A 27,617-nucleotide genomic window follows, 5' to 3' on the forward strand; every position below is an offset into this window, starting at 1 on the left:
TACAATGCTCACGGGGCGGGTCTTGGTCAAAGTTGAAGTATTTTATAGAAGATAGTGCCAATAATCTAGGCTAAGTATACTAAAATTAGCATTGAATAAAAAAAAATTAATGTTTACTTTTGAGAGAGAGAGAGTGCAAGCAGAGGAGGGGAAGAGAGAGAGGGGGACACAGAATCCAAAGCAGGCTCCAGGCTCTGAGCTCTCAGCACAGAGACCGATGCAGGGCTGGAACTCAGGATCCACAAGATCATGATCTGAGCAGAAGTCGGACACTTAACTGACTGAGCCACCCAGACACCCCACTAAAATAAGCATTTAAAATCCCATTAGAAATTTTCTAGAATGGTGATTTTTGAGAAGCGAGAAATACATGTGGTATATTTCAGAAAATAAGGATGTATACCTTCTTTGTGTGGGGGGTTTTTGTTTACAGGGGAGTTGGGCTAGTGGGGTGCAGAAAACATTACCAGCTGCCCATTATAGAGCCTACCTACTGATTCATCATCATGGATATGTGCAGGGCCTATTTTGGAAGACAGTCTACTTTTGTAAGAAAAACAATTGGTTCTTAGGGAGAGCCCTTGAAATGACTGCAAATAAGATGAAAACTTTGCAGTAGCCATGGTAACTCTAGGATAGAGGCTGATCACAAAACCACATATATTTACACAAAAACTCAACTGAGAAATCAATTTGATGCTTGAATTTAATTCACCATGACATCAAGGCTCAAGAAAGATCCAGTGTAATTGGTAACTGCAGATACTACTCAATATTTTAATATTCTTACATTAAATCCATTTTTCTTTTTTATTTAACAGCTTCTGCCTCACATTTGCCAGTGCAAAATGGAACCAATATCCTTTGGACTCTGAAAAAGAATTGGTAGGTTATTCTTTAAATGCTTCATTTTTTTTGTCTCTCCATAAAAATACCATGGTAAAATAATAGTACAGCTCTATTTGGGAATCAACAACAATTTATAAATATGTATGAGACAGCTGGTCCATGCAACGTTGCCTGGGTTGGAAATTCAAGATGAATAAGACAGAGTCTCTGAAACTGAAAGGTTCTGACAGGTAAATAAGCATCACACAGCGCTGCAGTGAGAGCTAAAATAGTGGTATGCATCCACTGGTCCTTAGGTAGTTACAGTATCTGCACACTCCTGCAGGAGAGAATGGAGAGAGGCTTTGCAGAGGAGGTAATGGTTAGACTGAGCTGACCAAAGAACAGGTGTTTCAGAGGGAGACCTGGGCAAAGGGAATTAATTCCAAGCAGAGGGGGACTGTCACACCTGCGAGGCTGAGAGCTGTAAAAAAGTCATGATATGGATGAAGGGCCCAAATGGGCAGATTAGATGTTTCAGGGTGGGAGTGATAAATCAGAACAGGCAGTGAGGTGTGCTTATGGAATGGGGCAAGAAGGCAATGACGTGCTCTCCGAATGTAGACTATACCTCCTTTACAATGATTTTGGTTTTCCATGCTTTATTTTCCTTCACCCGTAATGGGGATAGGGTTAAGAGCCACTATGCAAGGTTGTAGAGCAAAGACTAAAAACTTGAGACAAAAAGGCAAATTATCACACGTGCTTAATTATTAAATGGAAGGGCAAATTAGCTGCATATTAAAATGACAAAGCCAAGTTTACCAAAGAGCTTTTAATTTCAACTTGAGGAAATAAAGCCTTATACTTTGCCATTATTGTAAAACACTTCCTCATACATGACCTGACTACTTCTTCCTCACAATAGTCCTGTAAGGTAAGCAGGGGATTTGTTATTAATCATTCCCATCTTATTTAAGAGCAAACAGTCCCCAGGGTTGATTTACACCATTCCCACGAGTAAGCCACATCAGGGCTGGCGTTGAACTCATGTCTTTTGACTTCTGGTCTCAGGTTCATCTTCACTATTCAATGCCACTTCTCTTTATATAAAAGAATTAATTGTGGTATTTTTGCCTTTTTAGTTATTTACAAAGACTGTTTGCTCTTACGTGTTTGGAAAAGGTAGAACTCTTATCACAAACCAGTTGACTGAGTTCACACGCCTCCTCCATAAGCACCGTCCACCGCTATCGGGCTGTCGGGGTTATTGCCCAGAGGGCTAAATATATGGTAGATACTGGCAGGAAGCAACTTCTCAATTCCCTGGAATTTGAGATTACCAGGAAGGAGTTGTTACAGAGCATTTTCACAGCAAAGCCTCCACGAGGAGAATCTCCATGAGGAGATTCCACTCATGACCGCGAACTAGGTGCTGCTATTGCAAAGAGCCCCCTGGGGCTACACCTTGCTCACGTCGGCAGAGAAACTTTGAGAAGGGAGTGCAGAAAGGAGAAGAAGAGCAGTGATGCGTTGCTTAGAAAAGACAAGACACGGAAGAAAAAAAGGCCCCAGAAGGTGGGGAAGCAACCATATGCCATGCATAATTTCTCACATAGAAAAATCCAGTTAGAGTCAAACCCTTGACTTCAACCTTATCACTTTTATGTATACATTTTGGTAAAACAAGTTGGTTTTTTGGATGGGTATGTGGGGATGGCAATGGTGGTTAAAAAATTTGTGTCTGGAGGGGCGCCTGGGTGGCTCAGTCGGTTAAGCGTCTGACTTCAGCCAGGTCACGATCTCGCGGTCCGTGAGTTCGAGCCCCGCGTCGGGCTCTGGGCTGATGGCTCAGAGCCTGGAGCATGCTTCTGATTCTGTGTCTCCCTCTCTCTCTGCCCCTCCCCCGTTCATGCTCTGTCTCTCTCTGTCTCAAAATTAAATAAACGTTAAAAAAAATTAAAAAAAAAAAATTTGTGTCTGGAAATGTTATACAACAGTTGTCTAAAAAAACACCATTGCCTCTATAAATATCCCCCCTGCTTCTTATAATCATGTCTATAAATCCTATGACACATGAGAAATATAATCATGTGTCATAAAACAAGTATTTTATTTGGCTTAAGTTTTTCTTTCACAAACTTAAACCTCTCAAAGGTAAAATAATCAGCTGTTAAAAGTCTGTCCACTAGATGGCTGTGTTGCCTTTATAAATGTAATTTTTAATCAAATCTGAATAAAAGAAAATGAAAAAAGTTTCTGGGAGTAATTACCCCTTATTTGGGAAAAAAAAAGGAGTTGATGGAGTTTTGATAATTATATATTTCTAAGGAATTGGAGAAGAGTCATTCAAGTTTTCTGGGAGTGAAATAATCAAACTTGAAGGGGATAAATTTAATCTCGGGAGGTGTGCATAATGGCACCAAGTTTTCCTTTTTGGCATTTAGAAAACGTTCTGGATATTCCCCAGCCTTAAGTCATTTGACTTAGGAACACTTTAGTCTTAAAAAAAAAAAAAAAAAAAAAAAAAAAAAGGCAGGCATAATCCTATTAACATTATAGATATCCATCCCAATAAATTGTTTGAAACTCTAATGTCTCTTGCTGCAGTAATATGGAACTGAGGTCATACATTCTTGGAACAAATTAATGTGACAAGGTTTCTAACTAGCAACAGGCAGGAAATTTCTTTCTTTCTTTTTTTTTTTTTTTTTAATTTAATATTCTTTAAAGGAGCCATTGTGAGAGAAGACTCTCCAAACTATTTTATTTCAAGTTTGGGTTATATGTAAACAATCATTTCTTCTTTTGATGCATGGAAACTGAAGAGAAATCTCTTTATCTACTCATCCCCTCCCTCTTTGCTACCAATTTCTCACTATACATGCTTCTGTTTGAAAAATGGGTTTGAAAGATCCCCTTTTTCCTAACTCCAAGACAATTATTTTTAGGTTCATTGACACATCAGTTTGATTTAGAAGGCCAACTGCTGACAAGCTATTACATAGTTAAAATCTGGATCCATTACATACAGTTTATGTTTAGCTTAAATAACCAAAGTTTCTTATTTGGTATAAACAGGTCTCTCCCCCCTCCCCCCCACCTTAAAATTAAGAGGAGTACAGGACTGGGGCACCTGGGTAGCTCAGTAGGTTAAGCATCCAACTCTTGGTTTTGGCTCAGGTTGTGATCTCGCAGTTCATGATCAAGCCCCACATCAGGCTCTGTACTGGCAGCATAGAGCCTGATTGGAATTTTCTGTTTTCCTCTCTCTGTCCCTCCCCCACTCACACTGTCTCTGTCTCTCTTAAAATAAATAAATAAACTTAAAAAAAAAAGGCACTTTGCTTTATAAAAAAATGAGAAGTACAGCACCGAATATTTAGATGTTCTTTATATAATATCTCTCTTCCATTTCAGTTCTCAGGTTGATTGAAATCCTATTTTAAGCTCTTCCTTCCACCCACTGTAATTTTTCCTGTAAGCCATAATTAAGTTAGTTGATGCTTCTGTGGGGAAGCAAATAGTCTTGGGTGTGAAAAGGCCAAATGGACCCCTATTTAGTTAGTAGACACTGTTATTAAAATGGCACGCAGTCATCTAAGTCCTTGAAAGCATCAGTTGAGTTGGAGCTCAAGCTTCTGGTTTTAGTTAACTTGTGTGCCTGTCATCCAAAGAAGAGTAAAAGAGTTAGAACTCTAGTAGTTGCTACTCAGAAAGACATCTGATGGCTGAGAGGGTCACTTACAATCCTCCATTCATCCCTCCCCTGGTATGTTCTAGTTACTGTGTGCATGAATATGTATGGGATGAGGTGGGAAGCATCCTTGAGAACAATTATGACTGAAGGCAATAATCCTGATCTGTGGGGAAATTTAGCTCCAGAATAGAATATCCCACTGTCTGGGAATCCTATGGCTATGTAGTGCATGCTCCAGGAATGCTGAGTTGTACCTGTGCTGGTGAATGTGAGTGACATTTGGGGAAAAAGGACCAGGGATACAGAATGCAGGAACAGGTTCTCTTACATTTGCTGACAGTATGTGAATAGAAGTCGCAAGGCATACAGTGTTCAAATCCTACAAAGTCTGTTAATTTCCTTTCAGCCTGAGACTTGCAAGGGGGACAGAAGTAAAACATATCAATAAAGGATTATTCAGGAGGCCCCTAGAACGTACTGAAACCTAAACTCACTGATTTATGTGTGTTATTCATTACATCTTACAGATGAAGAAACTGTTAGACAAGTCACTTGCCAAAGGTTTCACAGTAGTATGTCATGGAACCAGGACCCATCTCGGTCTAATTCCAGCATTGCTCGTTTCTTCCCTACCCCACGCGGTCCCTTGTTAGTAGGCTTTATATGAGGAAGACACGTTAGAATTTGTATGTAATCTTTAAATATGGCAAGACGACATCTGTTTAGAAAAAAACACATGGAATTATCTTTCCACTCTTACAGAATTAGTCGATTAAAATAGCCCTGTACTTTTAAATAATCTATGTTGCTTTATAGAAAAAGTAGCAATGGCAGAAATTTGCTTTCTAGTTAGGAATCCATGCTTCCAGGCATGAAGTGAACATTGATATATAGTGTACTGACATCTGATACAGAGATATGAATTTCATGGCATTGGAACTTATAATATTTATATAACCCAATTAAGCAGACTATGATACGATAAATTTCATATTCACAAGAAGTGGATTTTATTGTTGTATCTGACAAGGAACAAGTAATTCCTGAATGACATCCTAAAATAGCAGGCATATTTTAATAGGTCTACCATGCCCACACCATGAAAAAGTGAACCAGATCTACAAGAAATAATAAAGGGTTTTAATGAGAGGAACAAAAATAAAGAGTGAATACTTATTTCAATCAGATGTAACAGCTACCGCATTTTGTGGATAGGGTAGGGGTAGCAAACATGTAACTGTGTGTTTTGTATTATTGCTCTGGGGAGGCTGGAGGAGAAGTTCTTTAAAAAAATTTTTTTAACGTTTATTTATTATTATTGAGAGACACAGAGCGTGAGCATGGGAGGGGTAGAGAGAGGGGGAGAACAGAATCTGAAATAGGCTCCAGGCTCTGAGCTGTCAGCACAGAGCCCGACGCGGGGCTTGAACTCACAGACCGCGAGATCATGACCTGAGCCAAAGTCAGACGCCCAACCGACTGAGCCACTCAGGCGCCCCTGGAGGGGAAGTTCTTAAATATTGTCCAGAGAGTTAATAAATTTTGTCTGGATTTGAAAATGCTGAATTCCCTAATGTTTTAGAAACTGAATAATTGTGCTTTGAGTCAAGAAGGGAATCCCAGCTTTCTTCAAATTGAACCTTCACCTTAAAAGATGAGGGTGCCTCTGGGCCTTTGAAGAGGAGTGTACTCCTTTTCTCCGTCTGCAGCTCTTCTCTCTAAATCCTTCCTCCTCGTGCACCTTCAAGAGAAGCAGGATCCTCACAGAGCTCACGGACCCACTCCCAGCTGGCCAGGTGACAAGATACTCCACGATTCTTATCCCACTGGACCTCCCCGGCGTGCTGTGCATCAGCAACATCGGTCAGCGTCTTGTCTGTGCGACTCGTCTCGTGGCTTCTGTGCCAGCTTAGGGCTGTGTGTTTTGTGTCACCCTCAGACAGTCTCTTCTCTGCGCTCCGTGCATGCAGAGTGCCACTGCTTTCTCTTTCAGTGTTGGAACTCCCCGAGGTGGCCCTCCTTAGCTCACAGCTTCATTCCACAGCCAACTCCTGGGGTGCCTTACACAGAGCTGGGCTCGCTCATCACATGCCCTGCCCTAACCACCCTCCTATTCATGTGTCCTCTCATCTGATGGGGCCCCCATCAACCCAGCCCCTGGAGCAAGTGGAGTTATCTGTCCCTCCTGTTTCTCATCTATTGCAAATTCTTTTTTTTTTTTAATGTTTATTTATTTTTGAGAGAGAGAGAGAGCATGAGCAGCGGAAAGGCAGAGAGAGAGAGGGAGACACAGAATCTGAAGCAGGCTCCAAGCTCTGAGCTGTCAGCACAGAGCTCAACACGGGCCTCGAACTTGTGAATCTTGAGATCATAACCTAGGCTGTAGCTGGACACTTAACAGACTGAGTCAACCAGGTGCCCCTCGTCTAGTGTAAATTCTTGGCAGTACATCCAGTGTCTCTTGAATTGGTAAGCTCTCCAGTCCTTTTACTTTATATTATTATTATTATCATCATCATTATTATTATTTCTGAGAGAGACAGAGAGTGCACATGCAAGTGGGGAAGGGGCAGAGGGGAGAGAGAATCCCAAGCAGGCTCCACATTCAACAGGGCGCCTGATGTGGGACTCCATCTCACGACCCTGAAATCATGACCTGAGCTGAAATCAAGAATCAGAGGCTGTAAGAGAAAAAGAGAGATGGTGATTCTCTTGAATACAGAGAACAAACTGAGGTTGGCTGCAGGGGTGTTGGGTGGGGGAAAGGGCTAAACTGGTGATGGACATTAAGGAGGGCACTTGTTGGGATGAGCACGGGGCTTATATATAAGGGATGAATCACTAAATTCTACCCCTGAAATCATTATTACACTATATGTTAACTAACTTGGATTTAAATAAAATTAAAAAACAAAAAAGAGTCTGAGGCTTAACCAACAGACCCACCCAGGTGTCTCTTTTTAAAATCATCTCTTTATTTTGGGCTCCCAACATCTCTCACTGAGGCTATTACAAAATCTCCTAATATTCTCCTTGGTTTTTTTGTCTTGTTCTTCCATATATTTCCACTGCCTCCGGAAGGGTATACTTAACACATGCAATAGACTGCGTCTCCTCCTTAATAAACTTCAATCACGTCTTATATCCAAAAAAGTATCAAGTCCTAACTCCTTAATATGACACTAAAGGCATTTTATTGCTTGTCACTGCCTATCGCTTCAGCCTTCTGTTTTGTCCTCTTGACTTTAGACCCTAGGAATACTAGAGTATTCGTGCTCTGTTCCAGACCCTTACCCCTCTCTACTACTAATTACTACTAGTATGCTACCACTATTACTCCTAACACACACATGCACATGTGCAAGAGAGAATGAAGGAAAATGGTGCGTAAGAAGAAACGTGATAGAAATCTAATAAGCATTACCTGCCCCACGATTACACAAAGGCCTGAGAGATTATGCCTATAGTTTTTAAAAATAATTTTTGTGACACATTTTCGTAAGTCCAAATTCAATCCTGCATTTCACATCCTAGTATTAATTAAACACCTACTATGTGTCAAATAACATGCTACAAGCCAATTTATTTTCGGCTGTTTTCAAGTATGAAACAGTGTATATGTTTACAAAAATGTTCAGTGCCAACTGACTAATGTGAGCTTTTATGAATTCAACTATATATATCCACATAATAAATTTTAAAGTTATTAACCTAAAACAACAACAACAACAACAACAACAACAACAACAAAACACATGTTAAACAGGAGAATCACTAGTAGGAAAACCAGCAGAATGAGCTGGGGAGTCTACCTGGCCCTCCGTGTGTTCAGCTTTGTTCAGGGCGGTGGGAGGCATGGCCATAGGTATTAACAGCACTGACCCAATGCCAAGGTCATCCCAGAAGTCTGCCACATCCTGGCCCATCCAGACCCAGATGGCTCTCACCACATCACCACATACAGTGAGTCAGCTAAGATTCAAGAGATTCTCCCCAAGTCTGAACCTAAAACGACTTGAAGTCAACTGGGGTATCTGGGCCAGCGTACCCCACTCATGTCCTTGCAGGGCCCTGTCCCAGAACGCACTCCCAACCTCTGTATCTTTTCTCCTGTCAGCCCCTGGGTTTCTTCACCAGAGTGAGGCTTCTCTCTCATTCTGAGGATACTTGTTTTCTTTGGAACTTCCTTTCCATGTCCCACACACTCTCCTGTGTTCCCCTTCTGTAGCCCATTTCCCACAGGGCAAGACGCGGTGTGGGGGGGCACTGGCATTCCTCTTCTGCGTTCTCTGAGGCTTATGCCACCTGACTTTCCCCTTCCTCACCTCTCTGTATCCTCTTAAAAGCTCTGTGATTCCTTACCAGGCTCCTCACACCATAGACTCTCCTTCTTACTTACCCACCCCTTCAGGGAAATCATGCCACAGGTGTCCTCACAGGTGTCCCCAGCACTGAGGAGGACACTTCCTTCGTTCCTCACTGAATCGGCTATCCTTTTAAGCTGGCTCTTGCCTCCTTCTGACTTAATTTAACCTCCTTTCTCCAGCCCTTTTCTGGCTCATTCTTTCTATGCTTCTAAATGAGACTGGGCATAACATTGTCATCTATTATTTTGTCTTATACACATCCATCTTTCCACTGATGATCTAAACACTGCTATGTGATACTCAAAAAATATGCCTTTATAGTAAACACAGAGTCAAAAAGAGTACCAATGGTATGCCTTCAATGGAAAAGGATCGAGGTATTCTAATTCTGGCACTTTTCCAATACGTAGCCTTCTGGTCATATGTCACACAGACCTGGCGGAGGCAGTTTGAATACCAAGCTTTCTAGAGGGTGACCTTCCAGGTTCAACTGCTTCTTGAGAATTTATTCTCTGTTGATGAAGAGGCAGGGAGAATGTGGCGAGAGCTAAAGAAGTACAACTGTACGGGGCAATAATAGGCATTCAATAAATTGTAAATGAGAGAATTCACAAATGTGTGACATATAGATGGTCCATGGTCCTAATGTCCACTTTTTGGGTTTTTTGTGGCTATGGCCTGGGAAACCTGGGTTCATTTTAGTAGATGTCTTTTGATGTTTAAGGTTTATGTAAGTCTAGAAACTGTTGAGGAAATTCACTACGCCATGGGGAGATGGAGTTTCAAAACTGTAGAAGTGTTTGTAAGCGATACTTTGGGGACTGGCTACAAGTACTTTGGAAATCCTAGGCACATAACTCAAGCTCCCACGTACCATGAATCAGGTCTGCGAGGGTGACAGGTAAAAGTGTGTATTCACTGGTGCCTCAGATGAAATGATTCACCTTACATGTGTTAGCAGATTTATTTCCAGGGGGTGGTTTCTTTACCATGGAGCAGACATGGATTTTGTTTTTCCTTTTGAAAAATAACCTCTGGCTTTTAAAGCATGCACCGTGGTATTTTCATTGGCAGAGAGCTAACGTGTGACAGCATCAGAGTATAAAACAGGACATTATTTTTGGACTGTTCTGAATTACAGAGACGGTGGTACTAGCTAAAAATGGAGGGAGGGGCAACTGAAAACATGTTTATGAAGTGCTTAACATTTACTTAGATGTAGCCCATGGTCTGGGAACTCTGGGAAATCACGTGTCCAAAAGGAAGATGATTTTAGCTTTCACAGGGCTCGCTAATTTCAGTCTGAGGGACAGTTTCTCCTGAGAAGAATGAAGAGTATCTGATGCAGTGGCCCAAATCTTGTAGGCAATACATAGTAGTGCATGAGATTGTGAATTTGATTTTGACAGTAGTGCATGAGATTCTGAATTCGACTTGGAAACTAAAAAGCTTTGGAAATGGTTCATATCAAACCTGGAAATGAAAAGTTTGGAAGTGTCACCTTCAAGTGGACGAAACAACAGACTGGATGTTAAATGACTTGAATTTTAGCCTTTCGTTAACTAATGAGCTTTGTGAGAGTAGGCAAGCCTTCAGTTTCCTTAGGTGGAACCTTAGAGACAGCATTTTCCAGACAGTTTTTTTTTTTTTTAACACAGCCGTTTTTTTTCTTTCAAACAAAAGCTTATACCTAAGTCTAATATGTAAAAGAGCTAAAGACAGAACCATCCCCTTGGAAACTGCCAAGAGGGGAGCCCAGGGCTGTGGCCAGAAATACTGTGGCTGCCAACTCCCCTGGAGCTATCCCCTTCTACCAAACAGCATGAGAAGTCATTAGGAAACTTTGGAGAGATAAGAGCTGAAGTCTCTTGAGTTCTGATTTTTTATGCTTGAACATGGAAATCTGTCCTGCTTGATAGGACACCACCAGGAGCAACAAGGAATTAAAACAGGGATGGATTCACACCTAAAGACTTCTTTGCGGGGCACCTGGGTGGCTCAGTCGGTTAAGTGTCTGACTTCAGCTCAGGTCATGTTCTTGCGGTCCGTGAATTCAAGCCCCGCATCGGGCTCTGTGCTGACAGCTCAGACCCTGGAGCCTGCCTCGGATTCTGTGTCTCCCTCTCTCTCTATCTCTCCCCCACTCACACACTCTGTTTCTCTCCATCTCTCAAAAATGAATAAATGTTAAAAAAAAAAATTAAAGACTTCTTTGGAAAAAACAGTCGAGGTTATTTTACCATAACCTCTGATGTTAGGAGAGGGTTTGTGGGACAATTTGGACATTAGCTTTAAGCTCAAAATACATTTTGAAAGCTCTACCTTTCCATCTCCTTCTTGAGGCACCTTGCTTTCGTGAGCCCACAGCAGGTTGTACTTTGCAATGCACCTTCACAGGTGTTGTCTCCAGGGCATATGTGTGTGAAAGCCCTCACTGCCCCCTACTGTCCTGGAGACAGCAGTTCTGTGGGGGAGGAGCCCATATCTTTCAAAGGTTTCTTTCCCATCAAGAAAAGGGAAGAGAGTAAACGACCTCTGTCTGAATCTTGATATAAATTAAGTTTTCACAGTGGTAGCCTTGAACCTTTAGACAGGAAGTCTTGACAAAACTCTCTCTCCTCCTGGTCAGGAACAACTTAGTCCCATGCATGGAAAGACTTGCAAATTTATATGCTGTTCATTTTATGGCCAAGACTAGACGTCCATGATTCTTTATGTAACACAGCTTACATGCTCTAAACCACATTCCCTTGTTTTCTCCTCTTGCAACATAAGGCCGTGGGGAGAGAAGGGAAACAGACTGATTTGGGGACAGAAGTGGTTTCTTAAAAGCGACAGAGAACAGATCAGCTTAACAAGTCATTATGAATTAAGTCCCAACTTTTTAGGTTTTGGAAGGAAACTGGAAATATTCATCAATGTTGTACTTGATCTCTGTATCATCCCCCAACATAAAGCACAGTGGTAATTTTATTAAGACAGGAATAAGTTTAAAAATGGGAGAGGAGCTGACACTGACATATGAAAGAGAAATACAAATTTGAGGGAAATACTGTGTTGCTTAAAAAACTCATAATATGTAAGGCTAGGGTGAGGTATTTGTATTTATTACTAGATGCAGAAATTTATTTTCCTAGCATTCTATTTCCTTAAAAGGAGGTAAAACCAGCTACATGACAACTGCTCCTATTTACAAACGACAGTTCCTTCATATTTTGATTTCTAACTTTATTTTGGTCCCTAAATTAACATTTTTTAGTGTTTCTTTCTGTTCTGCTCCTCTGACCTAGCCTGGAAATTTTGAAGAACATTTCTTTCTTTGGTTTCCACTCTAAGAAGGCTTTAACATTTTCTTTCCTTAAACTCAAAATATAAAAATAATGATATTTTTTAAATGCACATATTAAGGAAATTCTCATTTGCAATGAGATAACATTGTCACAATTAAAACTCCTAATTCAAAGCAATTTAACTTTCATTTTTTTCAAGTTGTTTATGTTAGAAATTACCTATCATTTATCACATACAGAAGACTTATAAATTTGTAGACTGTGTGTTTTATGGCTTAGACTGAGGCATCCGTGACTTATTACTCACAAACACAATTCTTGACAATTACACGTTAGTCCAGAACTCATAGAGCCTCATAGACCGCTCATCCAATGCGCCAAGTGCATGACTTGAAATACACGTCACCTTAGAGGTGTGGAGAGTTAAGGCAGCTTCCAAAAGCTGTTTTGTTCTCCATCCATAGTCTGTGGTCTGTGACAATTTGATGTTCATAAGCTCATATTGAATGTTTTGTTATTCAATGTGCCCTTTAAGAATGAAGAAAAGCAAGTCTCACTAAATATATGTAAGCCAGATAAAAGCAAATATAACCAAATATGTTTGACAGCAAACAAATATAGCACAACAAAACTTCAGTACTCTTATCTGTTTTGGTGTTTTAATCCTGAAACAATTCAGAAATAAGTTTTATCAGGCAAATAAAATCATATATGATTTCTAGAACACAGCATAGTATAAATAAGAAATATAAGTATAATCGTCAACTCTACGTAACAATGTATTTGTGATGTCTTATGCAGAATCTACAATAAAATTCCTTTCCTTTTCCAAGATTATTTTTTATATTATATCCATAAGCTGATCTTTTAAAGACATGTATACATTATTTCAAATATTAGTCTTCCAATATGAAGTGTGCTATAACCCAGCAAGCTAATTCTTAAGGACATACTTATGTGTTACGCACTGTTCTTGGCTTGTATGTGTTTTATTTCATTCAATGTTTACAACAACCTTATGAAGTAGGGATTCTTATTACTGTAATTTGATGTATGAAGAATTTAGGACATTAATAATGTAACTTGTTGAAGGTCAACAGATAGTGATGATGAGGATAAGATTTGAACCCAGGCAGTCTGACTTCTGAAACACCATATTAAATCACTACCCTTTACTTCATGGATTCAGGCCAGAGCTAGATGATCTCTTTAGGAGTAATAAAGGGGAAAAAAATATTTTTTAGGAGTAATAAAGGAAGAAAATATATACAATTTTATTGAAATAGCTCCCTCCTCTAGAACTCTATTTCCTCCATCTGAAACAGTTAAGGCTTAAAAATGAAAGGGAAGGAGTCAGATAGGACTTTCCCCAACAAAGAATCATCATCTGCGAAGCAATTTTGATATTTATAAAAACTACTTTAAAACCTTCCAAATTACTGAAATGTCTGATGGTTTTCTGGAAATGAAGTTTAGTAGAGGGGACAGAGCTTTTTCAACACCATGGCTACCAGTGAAGTTTAATACATTTCATCTTCTATTTTGGCCATAATGACTGAATATTATGCCACCATATCATAACAATAACCTCAATGGATGTCAGGAAACTGTAGTAATCACACACAAGAAGATGGTACAAGCATTTGGGCATTTCTTCAGAGTTTTGAAAGAAGCAGGGAGATCCAGAAGATCCACTCGTAAATTGGATCTTAAGGGACCCCAAAACTTACAGTTCTATGGAAAGTTCCATTAAGTCTAGCATCCCCTGGGGAGTCTCATGTGCATAAATCTTAGGACTCTGGGTCTTGCTGAGTTTCTTGTTTGAAGGCACTCTGAGAATTTGGAACTGGAGCAGGTATTTTGAGGTGTCTGAATCATGGAAATTTAGCACTAGACAGGACTCTGGGAATCGGTTTGGCTAACTCTCCATCATTTTGCCAATGAAGAAACCAAAAAGCAGAAATGAAACATTTGTATGAGGTCACAGAACCTGTCAGTGATAAAATCACAAAGGAAAGCAGGTTCTCTGGCTTTTAGTTGACTGACTTAGACTTCATACTCTGTCCTGTATCAGAAGTCTGTAGCTGCGAGTGCCACACTGACTCATGGTTTTGTGGCTCTGTGAATGAATGATCAACACTCTGTGACATACCATATAACTAAAGCACAACACTGAATATGATGTACAGTACTGCTAGATACTGTCTTAACAGTCTCGCACCTTCTGGAACACTGGAGAACATTCTTTACGGTTAAACAAATACATACCCATAATCTTATTTTTACCCACATCTTTAAGAAGCATGGATGGAGAAAAACAGGATATAAAGTAAGTTTTCATTCTTTACCTTACTATCAACTTAAGTGCAGGTTCTGGGGAAATATTCTATTTCCAGTGATGGTCTCCAGTAATCCCTACTTGTCAAGGAGGAAAAGGAGACAGACTGAGAAGTTTCTATGACACCAAGAATGAACATGCGTATCCATTCCAGTTAGGACCCAGCTCAGGGGAGTGTCATACAGAGAAAGCCACATACCAGGAGCAGCTGCAGCAACAGCACCAGCAAAAGCAACATGTGTTGTTGGGCCTCTGGTTTCCAGGCGCTTGGGACACAGCAGGTGTTCCTTCATTTTGTGACTGCTGTCTTTTTCGCATTTCAGCTGCTTCAGTACCCAACTGGCTGAAAGAAGAGAGAAGACATTAAGGTATGAAATACGTAAGAGAAAGAGAAGTTGCCTATGCTGAAGGGAACATAATTTAATTAGGGGGAGCAGATAAATTAAGGAAAGATAAAAACAGGGCGTCTGGATGGCTCAGTTGATTAAGCATCTGACTCTTGGTTTCGGCTCAGGTCACATCTCATGGTTTGTGAGTTCAAGCCCCGCATCAGGCTTTGCCCTGGAGCCTGGCATGGAGACAGCTTGAGATTCTCTCTCTCCCTCTCTGTCTCTGCCCGTCCCCTGCTCGTGCTTGCTCTCTCTCTCTCTCTCAAAATAAATGAATAAACTCAAAAAAAAAAAAAAAAAGGTAAAAATGAATAAGCTTTAGCAGTCAAATAAAAATTCCCAAGAAAACATTTTTAAGAGAATATCTTAAACACTTTTTGGGACAAACTTCTACCCACTGTTGTCTGCTACACAAAATTATTGTCACAATGTTGCCACATAATCAAAATCGACTGGTAAGGTAAATATGATAAAGTTTGAAAATTTAACTTCTTTTTTTACTAAAGAATGATTTCATCTGCTTCCCTTCCTGAACACCTTTAAATGATTGTGGCAGGTGTACATAACTTGTTTCTCCACTGATGTTTACGGTAAGGTTAACTGAGCTTTCCAAATCAGGTTGCGGGGTTTCTAACTATCTAACATTGTGAGGAAGATCAAGTTTGTTTTTGGTCTTCTCTCAGCTTCTTCTAAAACACTGAATCTGGGGGCGGGCGCCTAGGTGGCTCAGTTGGTCAGGCAGTTAAGCATCCAACTTCAGCTCAGGTCATGATCTCACAGTCAGTGAGTTGGAGCCCCGCATCGGGCTCTCTGCTGTCAATACAGAGCCTGCTTTAGATGCTCTGTCTCCCTCTCTCTCTGCCCCTCCCGTGCTTGCGCTCTCTCAAAATAAATAAATAAACTTAAAAAAAAACAAAAAACAGAACACTGAATCTCCTTTCCTTTTTGATACATCTGACTCACCCTGTGGGGGCCTAATCTTGATAATATTGGCAAAGTGCCTTTTTCTCTGTTAGGAGTCCATGTTGCAAAGGCAACACCACCCTTTCCTCCACCACTTAGATTTGTGTTCAGTCAGTAGAGAACTGTGGAAAGATGAAAAGTCCTCAAATCCAGGGGAATTACTTTGGTGGAATGTATATATCATGTCAAATGAGAAAAACATCAGGATACAGGATGCACACTACCTGTGACCTTACAGAGCAGGCCAAATTGCTTGTCACCTATTAATAAGACCAATCCTGGCCTAGCACTTTGTTGAGTATAAAAAAATTAAAAAAATAAAGCTTTGTTTTAGTAGAATAATATCAAATATAGCATGAACTCATAGAAAAAGAAAAGATGCATGATGTTATTCATAATATGCAGTGTATGTAAATCATATACATACAATGTCATGTGTGACTGACAGCAATACTTATTAAAACCATAATGTACTTTATTTTGGCATTGTGAGCTTATGCATTCAAAATTATGTTTTCATGCATTGATTTTTTTTAAATTGGAGAATAAAATACATATTAAAAATGTTTTTCTATGTTCATGTAAGGGGTGGAGCCAAAAAATTTTCATGGGTCAATGCTTATGTATTCTTATAGCATTTCCAGTTAAACGGTTAACAGGTATATAATCAGAAGAGAACAAAGTCAGAGGGAAGGAATGAAATATAAGAAGCAATTAAGTACTGAAATTGATAAACTCTGATGTTGAACTTATTGACTATCTCAAGTAAAAAAACCCCATGTTTCTCTGTTTAGAATAGTCAAGAACTAAATTTAAGACTACATAAACTAGGGAAATGGAAGGGTTGCTCTTCCCTCCACTAACACTGTTTTTATATGTGTAATAATGTCCCCAAATTGTTCAATCTAAGAGTCCTTTTATAATAATCTCTGGGCCTATCAGCACCTGTGACACAGCGACCACTCCATCCTCTTTGGAATGCTTTCTTCTCTTGCCTTCTTGGGTACCACACTCACCTGTTGGCTTTCTTTTTTTTTCTTTTTTTTTTAATTTTTTTTAACGTTTACTTATTATTGAGAGACAGAGACACAGAGTGTAAGCAGGGGAGGGCAGAAAGAGGGGGAGACACAGAATCTGAAATAGGCTCCAGGCTCTGAGCCGTCAGCACAGAGCCCAACGCGGGGCTCGAACTCACAAACTGTGAGATCGTGACCTGAGCCGAAGTTGGTCACCCAACCAACTGAGCGCCCCTCACCTGTTTGCTTTCTATCTTACTAGTCACTTCTCAGTCTATTTTGTTATTTCCTTTTCATCTCCCTCACTTCCAAATTTTGGTTGGCCACAGTATTCGGTCCCTAGAACTCTTCTCTGTCATTTTTTAGGATGAACTTTTACAGGATCTACCTGTTTCCAGTTCAGAATTCTCAAATTTACAAGTCCAGTAAAGATGACTTTCCTGAATTCAGGACTCATATATCCAACTACCTACCTGATGTCTCCACTTGGTTTTCTCAACTTGCCATCTCAGTCACAACATGTTCCAATCTGACGCCTTCCTCCCCCACCAACCTGTTCCTCCCACAATTCTCCCACTTTCAGTAAATGAAAAGATTTATCTTTCTAATTATTCAGACCAAGAGTGGGGGGGGAACCTGTGGAATCATCCTGGACTCCTCTCTTTCATTCAGACCCCCACATCAGCAGATCAGCAAATGTAAGCCCTCTTCACTGTTCCCTTCTACCCACCCCTCTTCTGTTTTTACTATTCCTCATCTTTTCTTTTCCTATTCCAATCCATTCTTAGTCTCAACACAGCAGCCAAAGTGAGTCTTTTAAAACCTAAGTAGATGATTTCAGCAAGGGTTCTTCCACCTTAATCCACTCTAAATATTTCAGTGCTTCCCATTTTACTCAGAGTAAAAGCCAGCATTTTTGCAGTCTGGTCCTTCATCACTTCTCTGAGTGAATGTCCTTTTCTCTCCTCCTCACTCACTCTGTTTAACCACAATGGCCTCCTTGCTGCCCCTCAACCATGCCTGATACAATCCTGTGTCAGGGCCTTTGCACTAGCTGTTCTGCACTCAGTGCTTAACTTCATCCTTACTCATACATTACGTTTTCAGGGGAAATTTCCTTGCTCTTTATTTAAAATTACACCTCCCTTATTCCACCCCCAGCATGACCTATCCACCCTTGTTTGTCTAACTAACTAGAAAATAACTTCCAGAAAGGTAGAGATTTTTGTCTGTTTTGTTCGTTGTAACAATGCCTGGCACACAGTAGATAACAGAGAAATGTTTGTTGAGTGGTGAATTTTACAAGCAATTTCATTAGTGACAAGAAAAAGACAACAAACTCTATCACATCCAACACTGAAAATTATTCATTTCCTAGCCAATGCAATACAATAAGAAAAAGCAAATAAGGATTGGAAAGGAAACCACAAGTGTTAATATTTACAAGTGACATGGTTGTCTACAAAGAAATTCCAAGAGATTCAACAAAGTTATTAGAGATAGTTCAAGAAGAATACCAGGTTAAGCTTCAAAAATCAATATACTTCAATTACACCACCAATAACTAATTATAATATATCAAAGAAAGAAAGGCAACCTGCAAATGAGTTAAAAAATGAAAAAGCAACTGGTAGTATTTTTAACAAAAGTTGTGTAAGAACTTTATGAAAATATTATAAAACCTTATCAAAAAACATAAAATAAACCTGGATACAGAGATAGGTTATTTTCTCAAGCAGGAAAATGGAATATCTTCAAAATGTTAATTGTCCCAAATTATTCTATAAATTCAGTGAGTGTAATACAAATTCTAATTTAATCATTCATAGAACTCAACATAGGGACTCTGAAATTTATGTGGAAGAATAAAGAGCTGAAAACGACCAACCTATTTCTGAAAACAAGAACAAGTGGGGGTATCATATCAGTAATATAAATCAATAATAATTATGACAATATGTCATTAGCATGGGAATACATAAGTAGACCAGGAGAATGGAATGTGTACACAGCTGAGACACAGACTCAGGCATATTTGCAATCGTGGCTTCCATGATTAAAGGATGCTTCCATCACCATTCAGCAAAGAATTCAGTATGTAGTGCTGATACACTTAGATTTACATATGAAAAACAATTACATTTCTAAGCTAGAGCACACACCCAAAAATAAACTTCAGATGAAAAGGTGTCACACAAAGATAAAACTATGACAAGAAAATATCAAAAATAGCTTTTATAGTTTTCAGGCCAGAAAAGGATTTCTTAGAAGACCAAGCAAAAAGGAAAACATTATTTTTGATATAGTCTAATTTATCAAAAACCTTTGAAGAAATAAGGATAACATAAGTAGAGTTAAATATGAGAACTAGACTAGAGGATACAAAGGATTATTGTCTGTAATATGTAAGTAACATGTCACAATTGAAAAATACTAATAACCTAAGAGAAAAATGGGCAAAGGAGATGTGCCGGCAGTTTACAGAAGAGGAAAATATAAAGATCCTGAATTAGATTAACAAATGCTCAAAAGCAGTAATCAGAGAAATTCAAATAAAATTTCAATGATTCCCTAATCAATTTTCCCACAGTTAAAAAGTCACAGGGCACCAATTTTGAGAGAAGATGTGGTAAACAGAAGCTCTCATACAGTCATGTTGAAGAATAATATCGGCTACAGAGCTAACAAATTCTAGTCTCACGTGAATACACTGGAGAAACTTTCACACACACATATGAAGGCATTAATTACAGTATTTTTGGTACCTTAAATGGGAAACATTCATTTTCATCTTTTCAGGAGTGAATAAAAATGGCAATCTCCTTATATGATGATCTGTAAAACCACACTTAAAATGAACAACTTAGATCTATATGATTCAACAGGGAGATCGTAAAATAACACTGAATGGAAAAAATAGCTGCAAAATATTAACATACTATTATTATGTATTATTATTAATATAACTATTATTGACCTAATAGTAACATATTATTAGCATATTTATTGATATTAACATAATTTTCATAAGTATAGAAAGCAATACCTTTTATTTTTTTCTGGGTAACATATATAGTAAAGTAATAAAAGTATGAACTAGATCCATGACTGTGCATGGGAATGTGATTGGAAAAGAAGAGGTTTTTAATTTTATCTGATTATTTATTTTATAAAGATGTGAAGCAATAACAAAATAATAATATTTGTCTAACTGGAGTATTGTGCAAAAGAGTATTTATTTTATTATCTCTTGCACTTATCTATACTTAACTGTTTTCTTCAGAAACACCCCCCACACATACACACATAAATACAATACATCTTTATACCAGAGGTCCTTACCTACATCTTATCCCAAATTTACATTTAATTTAATTTAATTCTTAATTTTCTCACTGTTAAACATTTAATTTTGGAAAATTCATAAAGAAATGCCATGTTGGGTGCAGTGTTGTGGTTTAAAACCACTGAAAAGAGTTTCAAATATTATGTTAGATTTGCACAGCCTTTCACTGTCTTCTAAGTCCTTTGGTTCATTAGAAAAAAAAAATCACAGGTGAATGCCTTCTTTGTGCTTTTCTGAGGTAATTGTGTGTGTTGTGTCATAAACATTTTCCTTCCGGCAAAAATAAATTTCCTACTCACTGATTTCTCTTGTGTAAGTACCCCTACTATTTGGAGCAGGTGGCTTCTATTTTTTCTGACCGGTCTGTATGTGTCCCTGAATACCAGCAGTTCGGTATTTATATTCAGTATTATATCAACTGTATTCAGAGTCTGAACTTCTCCTGGGCTGCCTGGCATACAGCTATATGTAAGAAAAACAGTCTGTTGTCATATTTTGCTACATAGCTGCATTGTTCAAAGAATTACACCACAGAGAAGGGGAAAAAAACGATCTAGAGACCTACTTAGTGACAGGGCTCTCTCTGGGTGAAAAGGCAAATAGTGACCACTCACGTCCTGGAACCCTCTCATCTACTTCCTGTGGGCCCTTCTAAACCGCGGTGCTTAAGAGAATTCCGTGGGGTTTATCTGTACATACAGAAGGGATAATCTGCATAACTGTTACATTTTTCTTTTCTAGAGTTCGCTGATTCTAGTTTTTGGGTTTTTTTTTAATGCTTATTTATTTTTGAGAGACAGAGCATGAGCATGAGCAGGGGAGGGGCAGAGAGAGAGGGAGACACAGCATCGGAACCAGTCTCCAGGCTCTGAGCTGTCAGCACAGAGCCCGGACGTGGGGCTTGAACTCAGGAATGGCGAGATCATGACCTGAGCCGAAGTCAGAGGCTAAGCCACCCAGGCCCCCCGGCTGATTCTAGTTTTAAGCAAAACAAATTTTCTTAATAGCATTAAGGAAAAAAGGGAAGAAAAAGTTTTGCACAGGGAGCATAACCAAGGATGAAAACTCTCAAATACTTTTGAATATCTGGAGGCCATTTTTTTTTTTTCCTCCACTCGACCTCCCAGGGACTGTCAAGAAACCACTTAATTTCACAGGGTAGAGGAGAATGAGGTGGGGGAAATTGGTTTCTCCTTTGCAGGGAAGCACATACCTGTGCTTGAAATTGGGACTTGAGACTGAGCTGTGAGGCCCTGGAGGGCTGGGAGCATGTACAGTGGCAGCCCAGACTGCTCCTCTCACAGTGGCCACCTTGGAAAACACTTCATTTAGTTCTTAGACGTTCTGGGAAAGCTGTTATGAATAAAGACTAACTTTGAACATCACGCTCATGCTCCCTCAAAGCTTAGGCAAATTTGCTAGCAAGGAAAACCCATAAATCTGAGGTAGTGATGAAGGAAGGCTTTTTGGAGTTGTTGTTGGGCATTACTTGTATCTTCTAAAAACAAGGAAGAGGGGCGCCCAGGTGGTTCAGTTAGTTAAGCGTCCGACTTCGGCTCAGGTCATGATCTCTCAGCTCAGGGGTTTGAGACCCGTGTCAGGCTCTGTGCCGACAGCTCAGAGCCTAGAGGCTGCTTTAGATTCTGTGTCTCCCTCTCTCTCTGCCACTCCCCTGCTCAAGCTCTGTCTGTCTCTCTCTCGAAAATAAATACACATTAAAAAATTTTATAAAACAATAATAAAATAAGTAAAAAATAAATAAAAACAAGGAGGAAATTCTGATCTCATTTCCTCCTGATCACAGTTTTACTTCATGTTGCTTTTTCCCTTTTCCAGGATCACATGCAGTGATCAAAACCATTTTTACAAAACCAAGTAAAGCTCAACGAGTGGACCACATCCGACTATAAAAGCTTCTGCACAGCAATAGAAATAATCACCAAAATGAAAAGGCAACCTACAAAATGGGAGAAAATATTTGCAAACCATATATCTGATAAGGAGTTAATTTCCAAAATATATAAAGATCTCATATAACTGAATAACAAAAAATAACAACCCAATAAAAAAATGGGCAGAGGAACTGAATAGGCATTTTTCCTAAGAAGAGATTCATCTGAATGCCAGCAGGTACATGAAAAGATACTCAACATCACTAATTATCAGGGAAATGTAATCTTAACCACAATGAGGTATCACCTCACAACTGTTAGACTGTCTATTAACAAAAGGACAAGAAAATAACAACTATTGTTGAGGATGTGGAGAAAAGGGAACACTCATGTACTGTAGGTGGGAACGTAACTGGTTTAGCCACTATGGAAAACAGTGTGGAGGTTCCTCAAGAAATTAAAAATAGAATTACCATATGATCCAGCAATCTCCCTTCTGAGTATATGTCCAAAGCAAATAAAAAAAGGACATAGGAAAGATATATGAACTCCTATGGTCACTGTAGTTGCATTATTCACACTAGCCAAGATATGGAAACAATCTATGTGTCAACAAATGAATGGATAAAGGAGCTGTGGTTTATATATAAAATGGAATATTATTCAGCCATGAGAAAGAAGGAAATCCTGCCATTTGCAACAGGATGGATGGACCTCAAGGGCAACATAAGTGAGACAAGGCAGACAGAGAAAGACAAATATTGTATTCTATCACTTATATGTGGAATCTAAAAAGCTGAACTTGTAGAAACACCGTAGAGTGGTGGTTCAGGGCTGAGGCTGGAGGGACAGGGGAGATACTAGTCAAAGATAAAACCTGCAGTTAGAAGATGAATAAAATCTGGAGGCTATCGTGTTGTGCTAACAGTTAACAACACTATTTATATACTTTAAAGTCGCTAAGACACTAGACCTTAAATATTTTCACCATATAAAAGAAATGATAATTATGTGACATGATGGAGGTGATAGCTAATGCCATGGTGCTAATCATAGTACAGTATGTAAATATATCAAACCAACACTTGTACACTTTAAAATTACACAATGTATATACACCAATTATAGCTCAATGGAAAAAAAAATCTTTACAATTTGAGAAATGAACAAAATAAAACAAGATGGAATTTAAAAGGTAAATATAAGGATATGAACTTGGATATAGAAAAACTTCGTAAGACTAGGAGGGAAGAAACATGGCTTAAAAGGAGCTTATGAAAAATTCCAGGTGATTTCAACTGGACAATAAATTAGGTATTAATCAACAGTATTATGTAAACAAAATAGTTAATGAAAACTTAGAATGTATTAATAGAAACATGCTTTCTAAAACAAGCTGGTGACAGGTCTTCTCTGGGCTGGTTAAATGGTTATGTTTAATTCTGATCATCACAAGTTAAGAAAGAAATTGAAATATGCTCAGAAGACTAGAAAGAGGACAGAAATAAAAACCCTCATAAATGTCTCATAAGAATACTACTTTTAGAGCAAAGGTGTTTGCTCTAATGAAGAAAAGACCATCAGAATCACACTTTTCGAATATCCGAAGTGACGTCATGTGGGAAAGAATATAGATCTGCTTTGTAAGATCCCAAATGTTAGAAGATGGACTGAGGAATACGAGCAATTAAGAGACTCTTGCTTCCATATATGGAAAGTCTGTCTGATGGTCAGATGAGACCATCATTTACTTGTGAGGTTAGTATCAAGCCAAGTATTCTTCAGCATTCAAATGGAGGCTGGAGAACCCTTTGAAAGAGGTTGCTTTACAGAGGCTTCAATTTTACCTGGATGGTTAGACAGAAGATATCTTAATTATGAGATTATTGTTCCTGAAATGGGCTGCCCATGCTACCTACTCTCTTCAAAATACATTTGGGAAACACAGGGGAGCCCTTGTTGTTATCAATTTCTACACTCTTATAGACCCTACTGTCCGTGAGCATTGATTAATATTATATTATATTAATATTATTCTTCATCTTTTTAATTTATATATTGTTTCCCTTTAGAATTGTAAAACTCTTAAGAGGAAAGAGAAAAAAAATATCTCATATATATTGGTTTCCCGGGAATCTAGCGGTAATTTCTATCCATAGTACATGCAAAATAAATACTGCATATTTTGATGGTGAATATGGGAGACTCCTCAGATTAAAAAAATATTTTTCCCAAAGCAGAGATTTCACATTTTTACATACAATTCGTATAGCTCTAAGACATACTGTCATGCTTGAACAGTGCTCTTTATCCTTTCACATAGTATCCCTTCGGGATCGACAGTAATAGAATAGTATATCACTATTACTGTAAAGGTCAAACAGATTGACTATGTAAAATAACTTGGAACAAATTTTTATACATATAGCCAGCACTCAATAAGTGACAGCTACTCTCAAGATAATACTGGAGAGGGCTGTTCCAGTGTTGCCAGAGAGCTGGTGTGGTATGATGTTTTCAGGCTACAGATGTTGACGATTTCCATCACTATCTTCTTGCTGAGAGATCATTTCTTACAGGGTGGGTGGTAAAGTTTTTGTATCCATTGGGTAGAATCTTCCTATCTCAGGGATCTGCATAAAGGCTTACTCAGTGAAGAAAGAAGACAAATAGTCTAGTTTTCCATTTCACCATTAACACTGTAATTTTTATCACATGTAAATGAACGGAGTCTCAAGTGACTCAGAGTCCCCACAATCAACTCCTTATCCAACAATCAAACTTCATTATAATTGCAGCCATCTTCTCATGTTTAGTGAAAGCATTCAGATTTGCCATATAGTTGTTGATTCAGTGTTTAGCCCCAAAAAGGTATTTGCTAAATAAGCCAAAGTTATGAGGCCTTCCTTAGCACTGGGGTGGACAAGTAAGCAATTCAACATGGACAGACATTTATTCCTGGTTGTGATGTATTTTCCCCGTGAAGGAAAACAACTCACTCTTCAATTTAAAATTTCTGATAACCACTCTGCTTCAGCTAAGCCTACATTTATTTGTGTAATGGAGCAAGCTTTCAAAGTCATTTCTCGTCTCATGACATGTTTATCTAAAAGGAGTTGCATCCAAACTAGTTTTTGCCTTTTTTTTTTTGGGGGGGGAGGCTATTTTTTAGCATGCTGTTTTCAAAAACACCGTTTTTATGATTACATTAAAACTACGAAGAACTCAAGAAATAATGTCTGTGCACTCAGAATGAATAATGCTAAGAATGTGATTCTGGTGCATACTTGGAATGGTTAGGTCTGAGTCCATCAGTGAATATGTCCATGTGTTTCTTTTCCTAGGTGATATATAAAGCTTGCTAAAATGTCACTATGTTGAGGCTGCAGTTCTCTCTTCACGTTGATAATATTTGCATGCATATTTATAAGTATATAAATATGTAAGACTAAAATATAATTACTGCTGTGTCTTCCTCTACCTTTAAAGTATAGAAGCAGATCAGAGTCAGGCCCTCTTTTTGCTCTGGCTCATGTGCACCGACTGGACGCATGTGAAAGCATTATTTAACAGGGCTGTTTGATAAGGGCACCGTGGACAGTTTGCTGCTAGTTTCTGTCCTCAGAGCATTCTGCCGTTTTATTCCACAGAACATCACAATTTCTCTTATGATTCTGCTCTTCTACCAACTTTCCACTTTTCAGTTCTCACATTAAGAGTTAAAACTCAGGGGGCTCCTGGGTGGCTCAGTTGGTTAAGCATCCGACTTCAGCTCAGGTCACAGTTTCGCGGTCCGCGAGTTCGAGCCCCACGTCAGGCTCTGTGCTGACAGCTCGGAGCCTGGAGCCTGCTTCGGATTCTGTGTCTCCCTTGCTCTCTGCCCCTCTCCACTCACACTCTGTCTCTCTCTTTCTCTCAAAAATAAATAAACATTAAAAAAATTTAAAAGAGTTAAAACTCAGGCCTTTGCCATTCACAGTGTGGTGCATGGACCAGCAGAACCACATCCCCTGGGAGGTCTTTAGAAATGAGGATCTCAGGCTCCACCTCAGACTCACTGGATCTGATTTTGCATTTTAACAAGATTCCTTGGTTATCTGCATAACTAGCAAAGTCTGAGAAACACTGGATCAGGCCACACTAAGTTGTGAACGTGGGGCATTGTGACTGGCATGTATAGGAGCTATGTCCACGAGTCAGAAAGACGTGGTACGTTCTAGTTAACTACCAAGTGGGAGGAAAGAATCACAAAGAGCTTGTTGAAGTTCTACCCCTTTGGTGCTCACCTCGCTTATGCCCTCTGCCTTCTACCTCCTTGGGGCAGAAATAAGCACTCCCCTCTCAGTGCTGACACAGTACTGTGAACCTACCCCTCTGACTTGTAATTTGTGCCCAAGTCTGGTACATTACTGGACTCTGACACCCTCAAGAGTCTCATTCCCTTCAGGTGTCACTAGCCCCTCGCAGAGGAGCTTCCTAAACTTGGCCGTCTTTGCCCGACCAGCCTACGGGAAAGTACCTAGTGTAGCTCAGATTTCATACTGTTTTATAGTTTTGCCTTTTGTGAGTTTTTCCTATGGGAGTATGAGCTCTTTGAGGGCAGAGGCCGGGCCATTCATCTTAGTAATTTCGAAACACACGAAACAGTAATTATGTGTCTCAATTAAGCTCCCACCAAGAACTGAAATTTTGTGAGCGGGAGAAAGTTATTCCAACCACAGAGAACCATCTCTTTCTTTTGGTCGGAGGAGAAAAGTTAATGTAAGGAGGAGAAATGTCTCATAAAGTTTATCCCTTTTTTTTTCCTTCTTAAAATGTTGATGTCTACTAATGTTTGTGTGTTATGGAATCTAATATAAGCCAGTATTTAACTTTACACACAAATTTAAAAATTATTTCAATGTTAACATCATCAGAATGATATGTGGTGAAAAGCACCATGTTTTCCAGGAACTGCATCACATATGAATAAGCTTGAGAACCAGGGAGCTCAGTCAGCGTGTGTCAAGTAAGTGACCCAAGACAAGGAGAAGGTGTCCTTCTAGCATAGGTGAGCAGACAGGTTCCCCAACAGAAACCAGATTTGCTCTGTTAAGGTGAAGAGGAAGGTCATTCAATTACCTGGCAATACCAGAAAGCTAAAATACCCATACAGTACAGTAGAGCCTTAAAAAAACTCCACTCTTTACCTGACGTATTCAGGCTTGGCTTTAGTTTAGAACAACAGCATCAGCTTAGGGTGAATGTTTTAGAAATAGAACTAAATCTTTGCCCTAAACACCACATGGTGACAAGGAGAATCCTTCGCATGGTTCTATTACTTTCATCGTGCCATTCTAGAAAATTCCACTGATTAATATGGAATCATCATGTGTTGACTTAGGGAAGTAAAGACAGCACTTTAATGTATGTGGCATATTCATTTTGAGAATCACTGAACTGCTTTCCAGAGAGCAGATATACTTATTATTTCAATTCAGATAAAAAA

The 27,617-nt window shown here is 39.1% G+C and overlaps 1 protein-coding gene and 1 long non-coding RNA gene across 2 annotated transcripts in view; one reads left to right on the plus strand and one right to left on the minus strand.

Annotated features, from left to right (window-relative positions):
- The window catches only part of LOC122490116, a 117,938-nt gene that overhangs the window by 45,432 nt on the left and 44,889 nt on the right, over positions 1-27,617 (plus strand). The window contains exons 3-4 of the long non-coding RNA XR_006299089.1: positions 822-885; positions 14,847-14,891. This is a non-coding gene — a long non-coding RNA (uncharacterized LOC122490116). The remainder of the gene's footprint in view (positions 1-821; positions 886-14,846; positions 14,892-27,617) is intronic.
- Positions 1-27,617, minus strand: part of RGS17 (regulator of G protein signaling 17) — a 97,949-nt gene that overhangs the window by 22,099 nt on the left and 48,233 nt on the right. The window contains exon 2 of the mRNA XM_043592634.1: positions 14,723-14,866. Coding sequence (XP_043448569.1) covers positions 14,723-14,841 — 119 coding nt within the window. The 5' untranslated portion in view covers positions 14,842-14,866. The remainder of the gene's footprint in view (positions 1-14,722; positions 14,867-27,617) is intronic.

The sequence above is a fragment of the Prionailurus bengalensis genome, chromosome B2, assembly GCF_016509475.1.
Source record: "Prionailurus bengalensis isolate Pbe53 chromosome B2, Fcat_Pben_1.1_paternal_pri, whole genome shotgun sequence".
Classification (NCBI taxonomy): Eukaryota; Metazoa; Chordata; class Mammalia; order Carnivora; family Felidae; genus Prionailurus; species Prionailurus bengalensis.